Here is a 21909-nt window from a genome sequence, read left to right as displayed (position 1 = left end):
TGGGATATAATCATATAATCATGTGGACATTATTTCTAATAAATTGTAAAATTGTTTTCTGATGCCTTCATATACAGCACGTCTTCCACAAAATAATCTAAATCAATTACATGTATGATTATTTCTGAATCTATTACTTTTAAATGACAAAAGAATTATGAGTCCACATTTCATACACAATTTTTTAGTAGGGAACGTAATGTGATAAGTTTTTAGTGTAGTGCCCTTTGTGCTGCTTCTCAAGTAATTGGCCTGTCACAGACTTTGCACATATCATATTGCCTATTTTAGAAACTAATTTATTGCAGAATGACATTAATTTGGACATTAAGCATGTATCACTGAGTTAACAAATTTGTTAAGTATGCTAGCTGGTTAGTAGCAGAATAGAAGGCACAAATGTAATATAAAAAGTATGAGAAGCATTTAACAATTAGAGAAGCTTATAATGTGGAAAAGATCATGCTTTTAAAAAACAAAATCTATATAAAAAGCAGACAGCATAACAAGATATTTCATTATTGCATTTACTACAGGAAAGAAAAAAGAATAGGTCATTTCAGTGCAGTTTTAGTGATTGAATCATGATCTTAAAATACACACTCTTTTTTCTTGTGGTCCAACCCTGATTTGCACTGAATAATAACCTGCATTATGGCTATGTCACAGGCTATGAGAGGTCTCTTTAAACGAAGGCAGAATAAACCAGAGAATTAAGGTCTTGGCTAGGACAATGCCGATTATGTGAATATCTTAGAGAACATAGCCTTCCTTCAGATTATAGTTGCTGTTCCCATAAGTGCACTGTGCTGGGTACATTTATTTACAAGTGTGCCCATTGTCAAAAGACCCATAGAAATGTTGCAATAAGCCATAGTCCTTCTCTAAAACTAAGTCCGTGCTCGAACTCTTTGCTTTGTTATTTATCTGGTTTAAAAACCAGTCCAGAAAGCACATGTGACTTTTCAAAAGTCTGCCAATTTTGTACTTTTGAAAATTGAAGCTCGTTATCAATAACATCTTTAGGTTCTTGAATCTTGTGCTCGTAAATACGAATGTAACATTTCTCCCACAGAAAGTTATTACAATGGTAGTTTTTGCCATTTTTTCACTCAGTGTGGAATTCTTTGATATCATGTGCAGTAAACCAGATTTTTTGACAAATGATATGAAAGATTTTCAGAACCAATCTTTTCCTGTTTTATTTTACTTAATCGTTTTCCTTAACTCAGACATTTGACTTAATCTGTTTCTCATCTAGCTGTAGATATCCCTAGAAATGACTTTTTGAACTGAACAGCTATGAAGGGCAGAAACATACTCTTTACTAGCTCCTTAGCTTGTCTCTGGGAATTTTGATATTTTTTCACTAACTTGAGATGTAAAATAAAAGTTACAGGTACAAATAGTCAGGTGATTTCGAATGGCTGTCTTGTCCATCGTGTTTAAAGTGTCACAACACCCATGAAAAAAGCGTTTTAAAAACTCTGATGTGGGCAGACTTTCTTTTAATCGATGTGATCTGAGAGGTGTAAAATAAAGCACTGGATCACCAATGGATTATGTTGAAAACAGACACAGAATTTCTTTAAGGAAATGCAAAAAGGAAGAAAGCAAACACAGAGCTTTTAAATTCTCCTTATTATACTCCTGTTTACACATACAGTACGTAACAGCATTTGGCTCACGTGACTTCACATTTCCCACAAAAAGGTGAACACTTCAATTCTAATTAATTTGTTTAGCAAAACTGCTCTACTACTCTAATTTAGTTAAACCACTTTTCTGAGAGTGTTCAGATTCCTAAAAACTCTGGTGTCTGGCTGAAGACTCAACTTAATCAACTATCTGTTCACTAATCACAGTTTTCACTGAAGATGTGACTGGCTTGGTTTTTATGTTTGTTTTTTTAAAGCCCTTCAGTATCTTATTCCACCTGCAGTGGGAAATGACTTGGGTGAGTGTTTAAAGCATATGTCTGTTAGAAGGAGTGAGTGTGAAAAAAAGAGAGAGGGCGGGAGATTGAAAGCAGACAGCAAATAGTAAACAGAAGGATTAGCGAATACAGCAACTGAAGCCAGAGAAAACACACCCACATCCCTACCTCCACACTGCTACTCCAGGCCAAACAGAATACTGTGTGCAATAATGTGTCTGGGAGTTTCCCAACTGAATTATTGGCTGAACAAATAGCACACTACAACAAATAGCACAGAACAGATGACAGTTTTTTTTTTTCACATCAGAATCATTCCTCTTGGTAGACAAGCTAGTATGGTCTAATGCTAGGGTCATTTCACAATAAACGGCCACAGTCTTTATCTGCCTATAGACATATGTATATACACAGGAAAATTAAAAGGAACATTTGACAAATTTGGGTGTCTGCTGGAAGAAACCACACCATTTTTTTCCCTTTCTTTTGCAATTGTTTTAAGAATGTGGTGTGGGCAACACACAATGGGATTTTGAAATATCCTTCTGAGATAGGGTTTCTTTATGTTGCTGGAGGAGTTTATATTTAAAGTGATATGTTTTTTACTATACTTACTGGAATTAAAGTAAGTATTGTCATTCTACACTTGATCTACAAATGTATATATGCTGTGTCAGTACTTGCCTGACTGAAAAGTTTGTTGCAACATCATTGAGGAAACAGTGGTCAGATGGTGAGGTGATGATAAATCAGACAGTAGTCAGGATGATATAAACTGGTTCACAAGCACAGCACTTTCCAGTGGATATTTTTATCTATTTCTTGTGAAAGAGTTGTGTTTTGACAATGCTGTCATGCAGAGATGTTACTTAGGTTCACATGACATGGAAGGTATTGGAATTATACTCCTTTTATGGCTTTATTCTCAGCTACATTAGGTTTGACAGCTCCATTGTAACAACAATCATTCTGTTTTTCATAAACCCTACGTGTAATACGTTATAAAAGATTAATTGTCATAGTGTTGCTGTTTTTGTCCACAACTCCCCTAATATGTTACAAATTTAAAAGCATTTGATTTCAGCATATAAAGAGATGATTCAGAGGCATATAAGATCACTTTATTGGCCATATACAGTTTCTTGTATTAGGAATTTGTCTTGTCATATACCCCAACTTGCTCTCCATGAGACACACAGACAAGGAGAGAAGCTGGGGGTCAGAGGACAGGGTCAGCCATTTATACAGTGCCCCTGGAGCAGTTGGGGTTAAGGGGCTTGCTCAGGGGCCCAACGGAGTAGGATTCCTCTGCCAGCCACGGGATTTGAACCAGCAACCTTCTAGCCACAGGCACAGATCCTTAGGCACAGAGCCACTGCACCACCATTTGTGGAGGTGTATTAGAAGACTGCTGTTTTGTTTAATGTTTTGAAGAATTTACCATCTTGAAATTATTTAGCCATCGTGTACACTGGTGGCCAGGTGGAGGATGTGGCACAGGCTGTGTTCCTCTCCATGTTCAACCATTCCTACCCTTTGCTGTAGGAATGGTTTGTCTGGTAGGTCATTTCAGACCTGCAGTACTCTTTCACCCTTAATCGCATTCAGTTTGAATGTTCACTCTGAAATTTGTTGTTGAATCTGAAAGCCAGTTTTTACCATTCAGGCTTATTAAACTTGCCTTGCTTTGTCTTGTGTTAAGTGTTTAGGTGTGTGATCTACGCTCCCTTAAGAGAATTTGCGATGATAAATTTGTGGTTCCATGTTTTCTCCATGCTTAAACATCATTTTCTTTGCCATGGTTCCCACTATTTGTACTAAGCTTTATAAGCTTTACCGCACCTCCCTCTGTTTAAATGTCATGAACATTATTAAGATTGTTCAAGTGTTCACTAATATAAGGTTTTATCTAGACATTTATTTTAACTTCCTGGTCACTACTACATACAGTATATAGCTTCTAGTGGTCAAACTTTGAATGGAATTGTTTGGAAAAATGAATGTCTGTATATTCCAGATAAATTTATGACCCTTTAGAAATATACATATCTGAGAGCATTCAATTAAAAAAGTAAACTCTACGAACACTGCTCTCTACCTGTTTTCCAAAGTAATCAAGGAATAAATCTGTTTTTACCATAGAAACCTTGATGGATTGGGATGAACAGGTATTGCATCCCAGAGGTCCATGAAGACCTGAGGTGTCTTTGCTAAATGGGTTTGAAAACCTGCAACAAGCTGCCTTCTGGACACTGCAAGTACTTAAGAGGATGTGGCAAAAAGTGTTTTGAGTCAATTGATGGTTTGGCTAACCACTGTGTGCTCCACACTGTATGCACAGGCTGAACAGACCCACTGTACATACCAGAGACCATGCATGTTTATGTGTGTTTCGTCTGGCTAAAAAGATGCAGCACCCTTTCGGTTTTGACTTTTTTAAGACTAAGTTCTAAATGCCTATCTGTTTTCTGAAAATAGGTTTTACAGCTCCTAATATTTATGAAGTAATTGCCTAATAACAAAACCTGATTTTACACCCTATGTTGCACAAATTGGTGTTTTCGACTAATCCAGGTTAGCAGAGGATGGTTGCTCTGGAGAATTTTTACACCTACAGTAGTTATCTACTGTTTTTTTATGAAAAGAATGTACTCAAATATCATAAATGTAAAGGAACAAGTAATAGGTTTATTCCATGCTGGAAAAAAAAAGAAGAAAGAAAACATAACGTTTCGGCCGTGGAGCCTTCTTCAGGTGTGGATGCATGCTGATGCAGCTACTCACCTGAACTATTATAAATGTAGCTAGGTACCTCATTAACTTTTGTTTGTTTGCTTAAACAAGTCTTAATGTCTTAACGGACCGATTTCTTTCTGTCAGTGCTTTTTAAATCACTTAATTATTTGAGAAATATGCTCTCTCTTATTTATCTATGGTAAAAAATATACTGCACTGCTTTATACAATATGCTCACCTTTAAGATATTTGTCTCTTCTTTTGACAAGATTCTGATATGCTGTCCAAAAGTTCTCTTGTAACTGAATGCTTGGGCTACAGTATACTGCATAAAGATGCACTGTCTCAAAAAAAAAACCATTTGCATCAGAGATGACAAATACAGAAGCATCCTTGCTCAAATGGCCTCCTATCAACTTTTTTTCATCATGTCATATATGGGGACTTAAGCATGTAATAAAACATGCACAAGCTGATTTCACCTCAGTGATTGATTCATTTTAATAAAGGGAAGATCACTTGGGTCAGCTGCTTTTCTCCCCTTTAAATTCACCAGGGAATTGTTAAACGCAATTAGCCAATTGGGTTTGGAGGTGACCTACTATTACAGAGGAATATTTTTTATGAGAAAGCCGCAGTCAGAATTGTTCTTTTGTTTTGACAGCTGAGGGCTCCCCTACAGATCATGTCACAGTGTGTGCGAAAGGCAGGCTTCAGTTCATCGATGACTTTATGCTTTGATTTTCTTTTTTGTCAGGGCAGATTAAAGCTGGGGAAAAAAAAGATACTACTTGTCATGGTTAAAGAATTTCGAAAGACGGAGGATAAAAATATTCAGATTTATTTTACATTATTATTTTTACCGGTTCAGAAATGAAGTTAATTCACAGGCTCATAGAGTAGATGTAGGACTATGCATTCTCAAACCGACACACCATGCAAAAAACTAAAAAATAAATTGAGTTTACAGAAAGACCAGTAATGGGAGTTCCTTGGCTCATGCGCTGTTGAGCAGGAATGTAAACAAACAGAGTTGCTCGCAGCACATTTTTCATGTGCCGACCTGGAGCGGTTATTATTTGCATATTCCGTGGGTAGAATTTTGTGCCTTGAAAACCTGGTAATTGAGACACTGTGACTTTCTTTAATGGTGCTGGGAACCCTGCTGTCTGTAAGGGTCATGTATGAACTCCCAATATGAGCACAGTTTCTTTTGTTAAGCAAACATCTTTTATTAGTACGCTAGCACAGTGATGTGCAGCTACAGTACACATAACTAGTAAAAGCTAGTTTGGTCTTGGAAGCACAGATATGAAGAATTGTGAATATGAAGAATTGTTTCTTTGGAAACGTCCATTTGTCTGACTTGATCAAAAGTGTCTCCTTGCGGGGCCTTCTGAGTGGCTAAACATGTATAGGTGCTGGCCTGAGTGCAGGCTGAACTCTCTGGACTTACGTGCGAGCCTGGGTCACTAACCTGTGGCTAGGATTCCCCCAGCAGTGGCAGTGCGCCACTGAGGGCAGGGTGAGATAAGTGAGCCAGGGCTCTCTCAGCTTCATGACACAGAGACCCCAGTGGCCTGTCAGTCAATTCGCTTCAGTGCTGGATGTGCTTTTTCTCCAACAGCCAGTAAGCCTCTGGTCCAGGGCTGTGCTCTCTGTCATTCTCCCCCGTGTGCGATGGCAGGGTTCGTAGCCGCCAGCCGAGACCTGAAAAACGCAGTTGGCTATTCCAAATCAGTCTCGTGTAACACAAATAATTGTTCATTCTGAATCTGAGAGAAAGGTTCTATGTGTTGATCACCAAATAATGAATTCTTAACCTGTCAATGTAAAGGTAATTACAGAACACCTTATGGCTACTATGAGCAGAATTTTTGGAAACGTTTATAAATACAAATTCATAAAAGCAATGAAAATGAACGTATGTGAAAACCCGATGTTTCTTATTCACTCAGCAGAATCCCTCATGTATTTTTCTGTTGAGTCCTGGTTTGAGCATTAAAAAGCTATACTATATTAATAAGTTTCTATAAGAATTTTCTGTTCTGATATATTTTAGAAACAAATTAAGAAGCCTGGAGTTTGGTTACTAGGCTGTTTTAGGCAGATAACAGGACAAAAGCAGAAAATAAAATTGGAAAGGAGTGGAATATCAAATGCTCTTTCTTAGGTTAAACATGGAAATGCTGTTTTGTGATTTATGGCAGAAAAGTAGGCAGTGAGATGTGTATTTTTGTAATTAAAGGTACTTTATAAAAGTCAATAAACATGGAAATGCTGTTTTGTGGTTTAAGGCAGAAAAGAAGACAGTGAGATGTGTATTTTTGTAATTAAAGGTACTTTATAAAAGTCAATGAAAGTTTTTACAGATTAGTTGGTGAGTGGAGTACTGTTCGTGGACACTGCCACCTTTTGTCTCGGATGTCATTCTGTCAATTTGAGGAGATGACCTACACTTCTTGGCACTATTAAAGCCAGTCAGCAATCAAACAAAGAGCAGTGTGTAGTTTGTATGTTTTTGTCATGCTCATATTTTTCTCAGGGCTTTTTGCCAGCTCATAAAATAGAGAATGTTATTGGTCTCTTTTGGGAGTCATGTACACAAAGCTAATAATTAATGACAGACAAATGTAATAGTCTTTGCGTGATACAAGGCTGGTGAAATGTACTGTGTATGTTCATGTATATGTAGTGAAGAACATGGTATTAATATTTTTAATTGGGGTATAGTCCTTCATTAACTGGAATTGTAAGGCTCTTTGAGACTTGGTAATCACACACTGTTCATGTAAATGCACAGTTTAAGAAATTATAATGTATGATAAATGTATTTAATCCTGGATTTTTAAAATTTGGATTCTATTTTGAACACACGAATTGTTGTCAAGGACAGCAGTTTTGCATTTCTTTTGCTTATATCTGTGATTAGTCATCTGTGGTGGTGAACTTGACTGCCAGGTTGCAGATGATGGCTAATTGCAGTTTGAGCAGAGAGAGAAGGGCATTGTTTTATATACTTTGTTTGACTTCAGTGCCGTTGATATCTCTGTATTGGAGCACACAGGGAAGAGAGTCACCTGCCTTCTGGATTTGACACGGAACAGGTCCTTGACAGATCTTCTGAAAACAATAGTACTGCCCTGAGGCATGACTGTACGTACATAAAAGGTCACCTCAGGGGTATCTGATTTGTTGTTGTGTTCTCACTCCCTGACAACCATAAAGCATCTTGAAAAGCTACTTGAAAAGCTACAGGAAAAAAAACGCTGGTGTTCCCTTTTATATTGTAAAAAAAAATGTAAATGTAAAAATGTAAATTTTATAAATGTAAAAAAATCTCATGTTTTTGCATGTTACCATAAAGTCTTCATAACCCGTTGTAAAAAAAAAAGACACCCTCCAAAGAAAGGAAAAACTAAATAAGCTGCGATGAAAGAGCAATAATTTCAGGTACTTTACAGCTGAAAGAAAACAGATGCTGGAAGCAGGGGAAATATTACAAAGAGATGTGATTACAGACCATGGTCTTTATTAGCCACACTGCCAAGGCAGAGTCTGCATGGCAGTGAAAAAAAAAACATTTTATTTAAATAAGCCTATTCAAGAGGGGGGAAAAAACAGAATGTTTAAAATGATAATGGAACCAGACACCCCTAATTGAAAATTCATTATTGCTTATTGTGTACATGTATATCCTCCGTGCATTTCTGAGAGTGAAAATATTTTTTGGTGTCTGTGTGTCATTTGAATCATTCCACTTTTAGTTTCAGGGTGATGTCGCCTCTGAGAAGACGCCACTGAGATTAGGCAAAGGGGAAGGAACCTCTCACATACCTCAGCATGATGATGCTCTATACAGGATTCTCAATTGCCATGATTTTTGTTTCTTTAGACTTGAATATGAAGTCTGTCTTCCTTTCTCAATGGCAAGATCAGTGTTTCAGTCTTGTATGCCTTCATATTTATCTGAAATTGGCAGTATTCATAGGATGCTTAAAATATCTACTTCCTCCATTTGAATGAACATTCCTGATGCACTGTAGTGCATGCCAATTTATTATAATTTGTGGGTTTATTCGTTTTAAATAACAGCATACATCCCAATAAAACTGCATTCTGTATGAAGCTGTATGCAGACTATACTGTAGGTCTGACCAGTTAGATTCTCCACACCTTTCGTTTTACGTTTGTAAATTATTTTCTTCTAATACAAATTCTCTTGTACTCACTGTGGTTCACATCCTCCTTTTAGGGAGTTGTCCTTTCATGAACCATAAATGCCACTGCTCTGTGTGGGTGAACTGGAGGATGAGGGGTCTTATCTGGAAATGCTTTTATTCACAGATGAAAGCTTTCCAAAGTCTCTGTTTTGACTATTTGGAGACCAGAGAAGTATAATTTAAGTTTCAGCTAGGCTATTGTGCCTTTATCAGAACATAAATGATTGCAATGTTCCTTTAAACTTGGTTAAAAAGCATGTGTGGTAGTATGTGTTTATTTTATGAGAATACCTACTGGTGGATTTTTGAATAGTACATGTGTCTGGGAAATTTCAAAGAAAGCAAAGATGACATTTTAATGGCGTAATTGTGATGATGTGTCATATTTAATTAACGGGTTTTTGTTTTTGTTATTGGTTTATTAAGCAATATATATGTAATAGATTAAAATTAACATAGAGCACACACCCATGAAATAGTGAAAAAGATAAACCAGACCACACTAAAAAGTGTGTTCCTCTGAGCAAAATTACTATGTGTCCTCTCTGGATAGGACCCTCTATTTTATGACTCAACTTGACAGCAGTTTTCAGTGATTAAACTCAGGCCCCTTAAGAAGGCTGCATTTGCTGTCTTCTATCTGAATAAAATCTGCTGGCTGTCAGATAAATGATTTAGAAGATTCTGAGTGGGATCTGAAAAAAAACTCTCTGCCATTTAGTATTTGAAGCCGAGCTTTCACAGTGCCTGGTCACATTCTGTCAGAGATCTGATAATAAAAATAGTATTGATTATTAAAGACAAATAAAAAGAACATGTTTTTAACCCATTTTTGGATACAAATAATGTTCTCTTTAGGCAACAGAGGAATAGTCAATTCTAACTAACCACTAAAGCTGACAGTCACACTACTGGCTTCAATTCATTCATCACGAGCAAGAGCTGGTTTGGAAGAATGAGCTGTCGTTGTCCCCAGCAAGAGCGGATGGCATTCCAATTGACCTACTTATTTGCTGAAAGAACTGTGCCTGTCCTGTTTTAATGAATGGTGGCAAAACACAATTTGCAGCAGCAGTACCAAAGCAATGTCAGCAGGCATCTGCAATCATCTAAACCACACACCTTCTGACTGAGACAGGACAATCACCAACCTGCAGAATACAGCTGAATGCACCCTACCTGTAGATAGCTGTGACTAGATTACTATTACCATTCCTAAATTAGAGAGGTCTAACAGGCAGTTGACATCAATTTATGAACAAACCCTGGAGCTTTACAATTCACAAGAAGGAGGAAGAAGTAGCCAATCTATTACAAGGCTAGTTGCAGTCACAGTTTCCCTTAACTTTTCTCAAGCTCACCACCCTTGAAATTATGCTGAAACGTGAAGTATATTCTCACACAGCCTCTCTAACCTCTTTATCTATCATTCCCAATTTAAGCTGTTGAACTGGCACTAGGAGAAGTTGGCACATTACTTAATAATATATGATAAGATACAATGCAAAACTGAATTTCCTGTGGAATGTTCCACAATATACTGTATAATGTTGCCTGGTTTTGCTATTTCAATGGTACTAAATAGCATCTAAAATCTAGTAAATGTTTTGAAGTATTTAAAGGTATTCTGTTGTTAATTAAAACTTTATTTTAGTCTCAATTCATGAGCAGCATGTTCTATAAAAGAATAGTCATGATTACATATAATAGCACAGTAAGATATTGCCACGACAAGGGCCTTATTGAAACCTCTTCCTAATCCTTTCATTTCTTCCTGACCAACAAATTAAACCCCATAAACTACTCTAAAGCCTAGTCTGTTATTAGTATGAGGAGTAGTCAAGTCATTATATAATGAAAGTCTGGCTTCCTGTCCAATTTTTTGCTACATTCAACTAAAATGTAAGTCAATGTACTCATATGCAGTGGAAAGCATCTATATAGAAATCAAGGGTAAATCATTGCTTAGATGTTGTGAAAAGAGTGAATCAGAATTTCTTGAAAGCAATCCGGCTGTGTGATGGTACTGTACATGCTTGAAGGATAGGTTTGACTGTACAGTTTTAAATTAATATGACATATTTGGTACGTTTATCTTTCAAGCAGTACGTTCCGTTTCTGTCCTGTAATAACCAGGGAGTCTGTGAAATGATATGCAGGGTGGACTTTCTATTTAAAAAGCCTTTTTCTGTTTTTAATGATATAGACTTTACTATTGTGCAGGGAGGACTACAAGTGTCCACTCCTGACTATAAGTACCATACAATTTGTTTTATATTCCAATTCATCATCCATTTAACATGCAGAGTGACTGTTGCTGTTTTGTAAATGAGCAGGTTACTTAATCAGCTGTGTACTGCGCAATTGTATTTATGTAGTATCGATATAGTGTGATAATTTGCTTCTCTTAATCTTCTCACTACTATTTTTTACTTTTTTTCTTTGAAATTGATGAAAGGTGTCTCAAGTGCACCATTTTGTTTTTTCTTAAATTTCTTCAATTTAATCTTTAATTTATTTTCCTTAAATTTATTTTATTTCTTAGCATTCCCAAGGCTCAGCAGCAGCATATATATGATATTATTGAGAGAGATATTAATGGGGAGATAGCCAGGAGAGAATCTTGAAATAAGACTCAATAGAATTATATCTCACAACCATTTTTTTAAGTTGGCCTACTATTACTTTTCTGTGGGTGGACAGATGCACTTTAGAACAAACAGGAAATTCAGAAAAAGTCACTCACAGGTACTTTTTAATGATACTTTGATTTCGTTATAATGCTTTTCTATTCACAGCAATCACACCAACAGAAATATGTGTACAGTGTATACGTGTATAATGTGCATTTTTGTCATTCAGACTGTCATCAGTCCTGTTCAGTTCACTGGTGGATAAAGACCTTCCCAAGGTTCCTCCATAAATCTCAAGTCTTTCAGGAATTTGCATCCACGTTGATCCTGCAGGCTCCTTAATACCGTCTTCCCCTCTTCCAGAAGGCCTCCCTGTTTGTCTGATCTTTTCTGTAGACATCCAGTTTAGAATTTTCTGGGGCCTACACTGATATCCTTGCCAGTTTGGTTTATTCAATCTTCCATTAAAGTCACAGGCTCTTGTTTGCCGTCTTGTCGCTGTCCCCCTCTGCCTTGTTTTTGCTCACACAACCCCCTCTGTTCTTCTCTGTGTTCACATTTATTGGTTTTTCCTTCTGCTATCTGGTTTGCCAGCAAATGAGCTTACAGATACTGTACACTTTGCTTAAAGTTGAGGAGGTTATAGTTCATAACTTTTGACCCACCTTTACAAACTACTACTGTTCTTTTCTTGCTTTTTCAGTGTAGTTGACTTAAAAGGTTTGAACCTTACAAACCATACATGAAATTATTCTTTCCACCTTACTTTATAGATCTGCCCATATGAAATTATTTTGTTGCCCATAGCAATCACCTCAAACTCCATATACTCCATCAATTTCCCTATGGGATTAATAAAGTATTATCTATCTATATTCAGTATACAGCCCATATGATGTGTGACAGTGATAACATGGCTATGCCAAGCTGTTTTTGTACTGTTGTATTTAGACATTTCAGGCATATATTGGTTTGTATCACTGCTAGGGCACACCCTTATGTACAGTATCATGTTCTTTGCTTAAATACTGTACAGTATGTACATTTCCATGTGATGCAGTGCTCTTTTTTATTTTATTCTTTTGAGATCGCTACATTGTTTTCTTTACAGTTCTTTACAGAGCAGCACAAACTTCTTCAGAGGCGTCAAACTCTCTAAAAAATGCTTGAACATCCCAAAATAATATTTTTGAATGATATAACAAAAAATTAAGGCACACGTTTTTATTTTTTTACTCTTTGTAATTCTAGCTGGAGGTAATTCTTTAAAAATTCTGAAACTATAATTGCAATTTGTGTGTTGAGGCAAATGGTCTCCTGGCTGCAAATGTGATTTTAAAGGCAGTTGAAATTCATGCTTTATTTTTCTATCATCCTAGATGAACCGGATTTGGCTCAACTGTTAGCTCTCTCAGTCTCTCATTAATATGTGTTTGTCACAGGCTTAGGTAATCTGAAAGCTGCAGTGACAGAAAAAGTCTGTCTTTGTTCCTTAAAGTGACTGCCACAAGGGTGTCAGTGTTTGGTGGCTTGGCCTGGACACCTGTCATTGTAAACACTGGCCAAACTCCAAGCTGCTGTGCTGCAGAAATGTGTGAACAAACTGCTACACACAGCTGGAACTCTGAGGCAATACAATCAAGATCTAACACCGAGTGCAGTGTTTTCTTCCGGCTCTGATAAGGTGACACAGCTATGCCAGCACAATCAGTATTTTCTTTCGAAGTGGTAGTCACCAAACGTAGCTCAGGGTTTCTTACACTTTCATTTTGTTCTGTCTCAGGTAAGATTTGCTTTCAGATTCTCAACAGCATACAGAGAAACCCAGTGTATTGTATTTCAAAATATTTTTAATGGTTTACTTGTTAGCGGGATAAATGTGTATCCTTGCATGTCGGTTTAAGCTGGATCATCCTTGATTGCTTTGATTTCAACTTCTGAGAAGCAAGTTTCCTAGGTAATATTACATCATTATCAACCAGATTTATTGGAAAACACATTCAAACTTCCCTTCAGAGGCATTTGTGCGATGCTGTTTACATTTCAGTGGAAATTTGCTCATTTCTGTAAAGGCCCTTTTATATCAAAAGTGTCTTTGGCTAATACAGAGTTTTGTTTTGTGTTTTTTTAATGAAGGATATACAGATATGCAAGCTTTCCTGCACTTTACTTTATATAAGTATAACTGACCAAGTGCCAAGACCAGTGATTTGCAATTTCAGTTGTATTTGATGATACAGTACATCTACTAGGAAATTCTTCTGTTCCTGGAATGTATCACATCATGCGACACTGTATTGATTACAATTGGATATGCTATGCTGTAATGATCTGCAGTTGGTTTTCCAGCAGTGCTCTGCTCAGAGTTCTTACAGTAAACTGAGGATGTAATCTAAGACCCACTGCATCAGAGGCCTTATTTATTAGAGTATTTATTAGCTGAAGATATGTCTACATGATAATTTGTTTAGTTGTACACATGGTTACCTTAATGCTTAGCAATATTTTACATAATATTTTATGTAAGTATAAATGCAGCGAGATGTATACAGTATACTGTATGTATGCACTTGTAAGATATATACTGTCCAAAAGAGCTCCGTGAAGTTGCCCCCCCTAAAGACAGCACAAACGATTAAACCCACCTCATTCGTTTTTGCTACGTTTGTGGCGGTTTGTGGCGTTGAAAGTAGCGTTTGTGCTGCTTTCGTTTCCGAGATATAGCGCCTTGTTTTTTCGAGGTCGTGAAGTCACCCAGCCCCAATACAATGTCGTAGGGAAACCAAACCGGTCTCATTCGTTAGTGATACTTTTGTGCCGGTTTGTGTCGCTGTAAGTAGCGTTTGTGCTGCTCACATGACTATCTACAAGGACGTTTACATCCTTAATAAAATCCGTACTTGAACTCCTGATTGTTATGAAAACAATGGGGCCAATCTGTTTTCCGAGTCTGTCTGGTCGGGTGGGGTGGATGTTTCAATATAATTCAAAATAGCGCGTTCTTTTCCTGGCTGTGATGTCTCTCTGTGACGTACAAAACAGCAAAGACACGACTACCAGATCTTTCAGTTGTGATCTTTTGATCAGTTGACCCCAGACTTTGCAGCCTTTACACGAATAAACAGTCTTACATTTAGAGAGGAGTTACTATATTAGTTCATTGGGTTAGGTGTTTTCTTTTAATTTTCAACCATGTTCTAGAAAATGTATTGCTTGTGTACTCCTTTCATTGGTGAAGAGACACCAGTTTCCAAATTACCGCTGGTACAACACGAGAGCCCATATTCACATTTTTAGTTTCCAGATCGATATAATTTAACAATAAAAACCAAAATTGAAAGCACGATCATAATAATATAATGATCATACACTTTGCATTTCTATTCATTTTTGAAATACAAAGCAGATCTGAAGGTGTTTCCCCTACCTCAAATATACGATTAAAATTGTTCAATACCATGTATTCATTACAGAAAGCAGCGGAGACAGTTATATTGCAAATAAAAATGTATTTATTTCGAAGAGTACGGAATCATTGTGAATCAATAAAGACGTGAGTGTGTTTTTTAAAAAAACAAGCCGATGTACTTACTTAGCAAATAAGTAAAGCATGTTAAAAGCAGCTTCTCAATGACCGTAACCAAGCCGATCCACCTGGCGCTGCCGGCTTGAACAGCTCTCAGACCCGTGATTGGCTAAACCCCCGAACAGCTCGGGCCGCGATTGGGTGAAGAGTGAGAATCGACACTCTGATTGGGTCAAGCGCCACAGCGGAAGTTCCGAGAACATGTACTGTAGATACACAGGTGATGGATGTTCTTCCTGGTCCAAAAATTGTAGCCCCGGTTAACTGTGTGTGCTGTATGAACACGCTGGATATAAAGTAACACATCCATTGGTTTCCTATTACTGATCAATCTAAGAGAAGTCGCACTGAGGTCAATACTGAATAGCAGACAAATAATGTCATGGCATCCACAGCGCGTTCACGACCCCGATTGCATGTCACAATAGGAGTGCACGCATCACGATCACAGCGCGATACCCACTGCAACTGGCGCATCACTGTCCATAAATCGCAATATAATGCCCCGACAAAACGCCCCCGTCCCCATGTCCCGACATGGAGCCCACATATTGCGATATGACAGACGCACCTGCACCCATGTCGCGACATGAAGCCCGTATATCGCGATATGAAATACCCCGACAAAATGCCCCGCCCCCCATGTCGCGACATGAAGCCCCTATATCGCGATATAAAATACCCCGACAAAATGCCCTGCCCCCATGTCGCGACATGAAGCCCCTATATCGCGATATGAAATACCCGACAAAATGCCCCGCCCCCATGTCGCGACATGAAGCGCGTATATCGCGATATAACCCCCCCCCCCCCCCCGACAAAAATGCCCCGCCCCCATGTCGCGACATGAAGCCCCTATATCGCGATATGAAATACCCCGACAAAATGCCCCGCCCCCATGTCACGACATGAAGCCCCTATATCGCGATATGAAATACCCGACAAAATGCCCCGCCCCCAAGTCGCGACATGAAGCCCATATATCGCGATATGAAATACCCCAATGCCCTGCCCCCATGTTGTGACATGGAGTCCATATGTTGTGACACGTCCTATCTGGGTATATCGTGTCCTGATATGAGACCTTTTTGCAACAGCGGTGCCAGGGTGGCATGGAAGCAAGTCGCCAGTCGCGATACACGTTTGATAACAACGTGTCACGGTAGGGTAGGGAAAGTAAAAGGAAAACGTGCCTTAGAAAATAAAAACCACAGATCTTACAATCACGGTGATTTTACATACATTACAACCACAGGTTTGTGTCATAGATGGTTAATGCGTCATGTCTTAGTATTATTCACATCTAAGAAGGCTCATATGTTTATGGATATTGATTGTCTTTACAATGTTAAGGGTACGAGCTGAACTGTAACAGAGCGCTTGAACTCGGCAGACGGGGTCACTGGAGGTCAAAGTCACCGTGCATGGTCACGTGATCACCGGAAAAACAAGGCGTTATTACTTTCAACAGCACAAACGGGTACAAACGTAGCACTAACGATTGAGACCGGTCTGGTTCCCCTACAACTTTGCAAGGGGCTGAGTGACGTCAACCCCCCCAAAAGAAGGCGCTATATCTCGGAAAGAAAGAAGCTGGGAAGTTACTTTCAACGACACAAATGTAGCACTAACAAATGAGGTGGGTTTCATCGTTTCTGTTGTCTGTAGGGGGGCCAACTTCATGGAGCTGTCCTAATGGTATGCTTTGTAAATTTGGCAAATATGCAACCCCCAAAACAATGCATTCATTTTTTGGGGGGTATTTAGGTGTGATTGATGCACATTATCTGTGGTCAGTTTCGGCTCATTAGTAACCGATGAATATTAATTTATATTTAGATTTAGTAATTAGTGATAATAGAGTCTCCATACCAAAGCCTTTTAAAGCCGCTGAGAAAAAATATTACGTTTAAATAACAACATTGCGTGTTTAAAAGCAATACTTATAGGGTTAAAAGGAGATAACATTGCATTTAAAAGCAAAACGTATTGAGTTTGAAGATAATATTTCGTTATGACAAGATTACTTAAGCTTCTCCAGCAACATTACTCCCTTCAGAAACGCATGACTCATTTTGGCTACAGCAGCAACTTACGTGCTGTCCTGGAATTGTTTTTAGTTTTGTTTTCCGTTCCCGAATTTCATTACATTCATAGTTTTTCAGACCGACACAGAAATACTTTTCCTTCTGCCTCAACATGACACGTTTACTGTGTAATTCCAAACTCAAATGTATTTTGAGGTAAGCAAAAACCGAAAGCTTTTCGTGTTTTTTGTGCCTAGACATTCAACGATCTAACACTAAATGTTAACCGTAAACTAACAGCAGGTATAAGTCTTACTTTGAAGTCATGGTATATCTATTCTGTTCAGTGTTTAAAGCTTAGGCAACAACCAATCTACATCTTTCTGCAGTTTTACATAAAGAATCAAATACGTTTGTAAAGCCGTGTCATCTCAAATTTTTACAAAATTGTCAAAATCATATGCAAGTAATTCAGGAATGCCGACCAGCAGTGGGTTCTACTTCATGTATACAAAAGACAGGGCATGAATAATTCATTTGCACAAAGAGGAGTGTGACGATATTCTTTTGCTCTTCATGAAAATGGTGCATGGGACAATATTATTATATTGTAATAAGTATTGCATTTAAATGCAATTGGTTTTTTTTGCTCTTTGCAGCTAATAGGTTTTTGTGGTCTCCCCTGACTTAAAAAAATGTTTGAATATTTTGTTTCTGCGACCATGTGTATCATTGTTTATAACGATTACTATCAAAAGGCAGATAGTAAAAGGCCTGGGAAAGACACTGAAATGTTTCTGCATTATGTTATACCACAGACATTTGATTTTAATCATGATGTGCACACATCTGGCTTACAAGAAGTGAGAAATGAGTGTGTATGAGAAAAAAATAACCTCCCATTTTCCCATTTACAATTTTATTTTTACAAAAACCAAGTTTTATATTGTTAGTGTTATGTGATGGATCAGCAAACTGGAGTTGTCCCTTTGTGGGTGGTGGGCATGGGAGTCTAAGAGTTTGAAATAGTCCAATGATTGCAATTTAAAAAGCTGTCTTACGTTTATAAGATTACAGAAATAGTAAATAACATCAAATTGCCAGTCTTCAAGGGGGACTTGCATGACAGCTGTTTAGGCAAGACCTCCATGTTGTACTTTGTAAAGTCAATGTTGGAAGTTTGAAATCCTTTGAAATGCACTTTAGTTTTCAAATACAAATACAAGCAGATACAAGGGACTTGTACTGTATAAACAATTTCTGCAATTTATAGGGTTTGCAGTTATTGTACATCTACTATATTGCAAAATGCATTAGCTTCTACATGCCTTTTCAAATGTTGTTTAAATGTTTTAAATACAGTAGGTTAAACATTCAGGGCATAATGTACCTGTATGTGACCTTACAATGATAAAACCTTTTAACAGTGGAATTGTTGTGTTTTATTTGATTTGCGTAAGGAGGCTGATATATGTATATGTACTTATACAAAACATTCCATTATTCTTAATGTAGTGTACAGTATGTGCATGTGGTTATCATTTGTTGAAATGAGAAGAAAATAGGGATAATTAAAAAGTAACTGTTGATAGAGAAGCTCTAAGTAAAGCTTAAGAGTTTTTAGTATAAGTAATTTAAAATTACAAGTAAATGATAAGTAAAAAAATTACTAAATTACATTTTTAGAATGAGGTTTTAAAATGATCTCTTTTTATGTTCAAAGATCTAACCTTCAAAACCAGAAAGAAGGTACCACACCAATGCACAAGCTTGGCATTGTTGACTAAAAATGGTTTGGTAATGAACCAAGAGACATCACCTCTGTTTTTTAAAATTAGGAGAGACATTTCAGGTTAATACAATTTCCACTCTTTGGTTTTTCTGTAACCAAGAATACTAATTCAATTGCAAAGCAGCAGGAAAGTGGCTGTGTTTGTCTTTCATTTTGATCAATTCAGAAGCTCAGCTGTCTGTTTTATAAAGCTCTGTGTACCACAGATCTCTGCAGGGAAACTAATGCAAATTCCATCATTAAAGATATCTTGTTGAATGGTTTTAGTAGAGCTTGAACTAACCTGTAGTTTTCCATATACAGTATAACCATGTTACTGGGCTCTTTCTATAGAAATACCACAGGAAATGATAGCAAGAGTAGATGTGAGCCTTCATCTCTTATCACAGCATCTGCTCACTGAAGGCTTCAGGAGTAGTGTTGATGTCTGATGTTTTGTTTGTTCAAAATTATGTATTATGTGCGATATCAGAACTCCAACTCATTAAAGTCTTCTAACAAAAGTTGTTCAAGCAGAACTCCTGTTCACAATAAAAAAAATCTTTACAATACCATATATATTCAGATATTATTTGAATAATATTCTTTTGTGGACTGGTTCGGATAAGGTACCTTTCATAGAATTTGGCAAAAACTTTTTCTTGTGATTTGAAATCCACCTGACTTACAGTAAAAGAGGCTGCTTCACACGTATAGTAGAACAAAAGCTCTAATAAGGTGCTTTAGCTATATTGTGAAAACAAGGTGTAAAAGGCGTTTGAGTTGTTCTATATTATTGGCAAAGATTATTCTGAAACTGAAACAGTAAGTCAAACAAGAGGCCATGGACAACAACTGAGAATTACTTCATAGTAGCTCCAGGCTCCTGTCATTATGACTGTTTGCTCAGCTGGATAAATACTATAACACAGGTAGATGTTTTGGAGGTGGAAGGACTTGATCATAGCTGGTTTGGTTATTTTGACCACACTGTTATCCCATAAAGCAGGAAAGTTCTTGAGAGTCAACCATTCTTACAGAAGGCCACAGCTTTTAAGTTCGCCCTGCACTCTGTTTGCATAGCATGTTTATCCATCTGCATGTAATACCAGAAGCTGACTGAGGGTTATCTCCCAATATGTTGACAAAGCATTCAGTTGTATATTTTAATTTTACTCTGTATTAACAAAGGAACAGTTAATTTCATGAGGATTGATTAAAGAGGCTGACATAATCTACTCATAACTGCTGAACTGCTGTAGGTGCAGTGGTGTGTCTGTGTGATTAATTCAGTTATTGTGCTATATTCACAGGGAGGCTTTCTTGTCTTAACCCATAGATGTATGAAACAATTTTTTCCTTGTACTTGCATCTGGATTAAGATGATTTAACCAAATTTTTCTTAACATTTAACATGCATTGTTATGTACCAGAATTCCTAATTCCACACCCTTTAAAAATATTCCTAGCCAATGAAGTTCCATATGTGAAGCGGCATTCATTGTCGGATAGATACCAAACAGCAGAACCATTTTGGGTGGGGAGGTATAAATATAGAAGCAGAGGTAATAGGGAATGTTATTCTTGATGCATGCTGAAAATGTGCTGAAGTGCAATTGGACTGAGCTTTGCTTTGTAAAAATAAATTGAATGATTATCATGCCAAGGTTTGCTTATGTACAGTACCTTGAAGAATGCCATATTTTAAGTAATACTGTGTCTGCATTCATTTAGTACTGTAGTGAATCATTTTTAAATCCCCTTTTCAAATTGAGAGTCCTATAAATATCCACAGAAAGAAATGCCCTCAGTTTCATATTTCATCACCTAAAACAGGATATCAACTGTTGTACAGAAGTGTTCTTTTGTAAACAGTCTGATTTCCTATTAGCTAAAGGGTTCTTAATGCGGTTTTTAATGCTGACGTAGAATTACGCAGGCAGTCTGTAACTTTATTATTACTCCGTATGACAGATAACCGTGGTGTGACACTCACTTTCAAGGCCAGATCATTTTTCTGGACATGTCATACCGAAAACTGTTTGTTTTTACAAGGCTCCTACAACTATATGGATATTAGAAAAAATTACAGTTTTCTCTTACAGCAAAAAGAAAAACGACACTTGTATACAGTGGGATAATCTTCAGTTAGTTGGTAGCCTGGTAAACCTCTTTTCTTTCACACTCAGTCACACTCAGTGACTTTCTGATAATTTCTGCTTCTTGATGGTTCTCTGTGGTTAGGTGGCACCTTCTCCTTCTCGAGAAGAGGTCATAGTTATAACAGCAGATGCAGACAGCAGAGTTACACCATAGTAGCCTGATCTCATCATTAAAACCTAAGCAAGGTTGAGGCTGACTTGTACCCCAGTCAAATGGTGTTGGTGGACCAGTTGGTGGCACTCTTTCCTCTGGTCTGGAATTTCCTATCCAGTGCCGCAGTGCGAGACCAAAGATACTGTGCTGTAGGAGGTGTTTTCCTTTGGATGAGCTCCTGACCTCGAAAGGTCCACTATTCACAAGAGCAGGGCGGTTAACCTGTAATCTGGTTAAATTGTGCTGTGCTTGCACTACATGGCCTACCTAAATTTCCTCCTTAATTCAGTCAGAAATGTTATCACAAATATCTTCCTCTGATCTGCTGTGTAATGGAGCTGATGGCACAATCAAAATGGCTGCCGTGCATCACCCTGGTAGGCACTGCACCTCAGTGGCAAGTGAAGAGTGTCCCTACATGTAAATCATCTTCTATGTATAGGACATTTTGGAATCCTTTGATATGATAATATACAAATGCAAGGAATTACAATTTTAAATAGTGTTTAGTAATGTGGTTACAAATTAAGTTTTTTCAATATTTCACCAAGCTATTTCAAAGGTATCGAAATGGTTCTTAACACCCGATGCTAAAAGCTCCTTGTAAATCTGCACACACACAGTATTATTGCATTCATTGTCTAATAAAACACTGTGTTTCAGTAATTGTAAACCTATCCA

The 21909-nt window shown here is 37.5% G+C and overlaps 1 protein-coding gene across 3 annotated transcripts in view; it reads left to right on the top strand.

Moving 5' to 3' along the window:
• gab2 (GRB2-associated binding protein 2) overlaps window positions 1–21909 on the top strand; it is a 76360-nt gene that overhangs the window by 22829 nt on the left and 31622 nt on the right. The window contains exon 1 of one of the 3 annotated variants that reach the window (XM_088639065.1): window positions 16423–16753. The exons of 1 other annotated variant lie outside the window; for it this stretch is intronic. Coding sequence is in view for 1 of the 2 variants with exons in the window: in XM_088639064.1 (XP_088495190.1) it covers window positions 17346–17357 (12 nt within the window). In the remaining variant the exon portion in view is untranslated. Of the gene's footprint in view, window positions 1–16422; window positions 16754–17093; window positions 17358–21909 lie in introns of those variants that run through there. One more of the 3 variants, XM_088639064.1, reaches the window with a different exon arrangement.

Source organism: Lepisosteus platostomus, chromosome 7 (genome assembly GCF_059453375.1).
Source record: "Lepisosteus platostomus isolate fLepPlt1 chromosome 7, fLepPlt1.hap1, whole genome shotgun sequence".
NCBI lineage: Eukaryota > Metazoa > Chordata > Actinopteri > Semionotiformes > Lepisosteidae > Lepisosteus > Lepisosteus platostomus.
Note: the sequence above shows the minus strand (reverse complement) of the source record. Positions and strands in the feature narration are given on the sequence as shown.